The sequence below is a fragment of the Buceros rhinoceros genome, unplaced genomic scaffold, assembly GCF_000710305.1.
Source record: "Buceros rhinoceros silvestris isolate BGI_N320 unplaced genomic scaffold, ASM71030v1 scaffold26901, whole genome shotgun sequence".
Taxonomy (NCBI): domain Eukaryota; kingdom Metazoa; phylum Chordata; class Aves; order Bucerotiformes; family Bucerotidae; genus Buceros; species Buceros rhinoceros.
Genome location: NW_010396386.1, coordinates 1 through 2,009, shown reverse-complemented (window position 1 = coordinate 2,009; position 2,009 = coordinate 1). Strand labels below are relative to the sequence as shown.

General features: G+C 60.5%; 1 protein-coding gene across 1 annotated transcript in view; it reads right to left on the bottom strand.

The window, feature by feature from the left end:
* The window catches only part of ECI1 (enoyl-CoA delta isomerase 1), a 4,903-nt gene extending 3,559 nt beyond the window's left edge, over window positions 1-1,344 (bottom strand). The window contains exons 1-3 of the mRNA XM_010145899.1: window positions 1,217-1,344; window positions 489-602; window positions 419-451 (exon numbers count right to left, since the gene is read on the bottom strand). Coding sequence (XP_010144201.1) covers window positions 419-451; window positions 489-602; window positions 1,217-1,333 — 264 coding nt within the window. The 5' untranslated portion in view covers window positions 1,334-1,344. The remainder of the gene's footprint in view (window positions 1-418; window positions 452-488; window positions 603-1,216) is intronic.
* Between the last annotated feature and the right edge of the window lie 665 nt (window positions 1,345-2,009).

The window sequence follows — 2,009 nt, the reverse complement described above, 5'->3', positions numbered from 1 at the left end:
GCCCCTGACGCCCCTCTGGGCTTTGCCACTGGCCGACCGCCCTCCTCCTGGTCCCCCAGCCTATAGGACAGACTCCCAGCCAAGTGCTTGGGGCAGCGTGTGGCTGTTGCCGCACAGGGGCACCTCAGAACCCCCCTCCAGTGAGCTCTCCACCGCAGCTGCAATGCTGCTGTTTCCCAAGAGCGCCTGCAGCTTTATCTGGCAGCCTGCAGCACCCCACGCTTCCACCCTGCTCACACCCCAGCGAGCTGAACCGGCAGACACCTTTGCCCAGACACCCCAACAAATCCACCCCCTGTATTTGCTTCAGCACTAACAAGTCTGATTTTGGGGCTGTCCCTGCCCACACGGTGCAAACAAGTCACAGCAAGCGACAGCCTGTGCGGCACGACTGGGAAGGCGGATCTAAAGGACGTACATTGACTGCAGCGATTGTCACCATGTTGGAGCTGTACACCCGGAGCCACATCTCATGCACGGCTCTCCATGTACACCCGGAGCCACATCTCCTGCACGGCTCTCCAGAACTCGCCGTAGTGCTCCATGCTCTTCCCGCACATCTCGGTGATGTCCAGCCCAGAGGAGAAGATTTTGGGGACAGCCTGGAATCGGGAAAATACAAACGTCACTAAGAGTTGCTGCTTGGGGATGACCCTTTAGCCGTCCAACGCGCTCGGCCTGGCAGCCCGAGGAAAAGGAAATTAAATATGATGTAAACCAAGGCCTTTTGGGGCTCTGAAATAATTTCCCCAATGCTGCCACAGCCTGGATCATCCCGGCAGCACAGCCTGCAGGGCCGGGACTCTGCTCGCAGCACGACTTCTCATCACCAGGGTCCCTGTGAGAGAACATCAGCCACGCAGCACAAAACCTGTCCCGTCCCATTGCCAGGCACCACTTTGTACCCACATCACGACTGGAAATAAACACTGGCAGCTCCCAGCAGCTCCCTGCAGGCAGTTCAGGACATCTCGAGGGACCTGTCAGGTTTGCAGACAAGCAGCTTTGGTTTTGATGTCTAGTGACAATACCTGGTTGTTAGTGTTCTGCTAGAAAAAGGCATGGAAGAGCGAGCCCTTCCAGGAGCCCCCTCCCCTCATTCTGGAGCGGATCAAAGCTGCCTCCCGGCCCTCCCGTTCCAGTGAGCCTGCAGCAGGGGAACGGCCCCCGTGCCAACGCCCCGCAGCTCGCAGCCTGAGCCCCAGCCCACACGCACGGATGTGAAGATCACGCCCCGGCAGGCCCGGTCGTTCTCCAGCTTCTCCAGGCTGATGCAAAACTCAGTGAGGAAGTCCAGGCTGAGGCTGTTGACCGGGGGTCTCTTGAACTTCATCGTGGCGACGCCTGTGCCATGGTAAACAGAAACATCAGAACCTCCTACCACAGCAGCAGGCACTGCCTTGCCCAAGGGAGCTTGACCCGCCTCCCTGTTTCCCTGCTCATCCACATCGTGTCTTTCTACTCCTGGCTCTTCCAAAAGCCCCCAGAGCGGTGGGGCCAGAGCAGGGTCCTGCCTCTCCCCAGACCTGCTGCAAGCTGGGCTCACTCCTGCAGCGGCGAACCTAGAGCATGAACGAAGCAGCACCTGGTGGTGCACCACGTGTCCCACAGACCAGTTCCCTTCTCTCCGGGCTCACTGGATAAAGTCCAGGCTCCAGCTGCTTTCACGGCAAACAGCACGGGGGTCAGCCCAGGGGATCACACCCCTTTCTGAGCCTGCCAGCAGCACTGCCACCCCGGCCAGCAGCACGGCGTGAAGGGCTCTGAGCCCTTGTCCCCTCCCAAGCAGCGCTACCCTTCCCCAAAAGGTCCTCACCGAGTGCTTGGTCTGGGTGCTGCAGCCATGCCCAGGGTGGGGACAGCACCTGAGGGGCCCCCCTGCCACTCTGCCAGGTCCCTAGAGCAGGGACCCCACAGAGGGGAGGACGCGTGGGCAGGGGACAGGCCACAAGGTCTGCCCATGGTGACAGCTAGGGCACCCGGGAAGCACCCAGGACCAGTGACAGTCT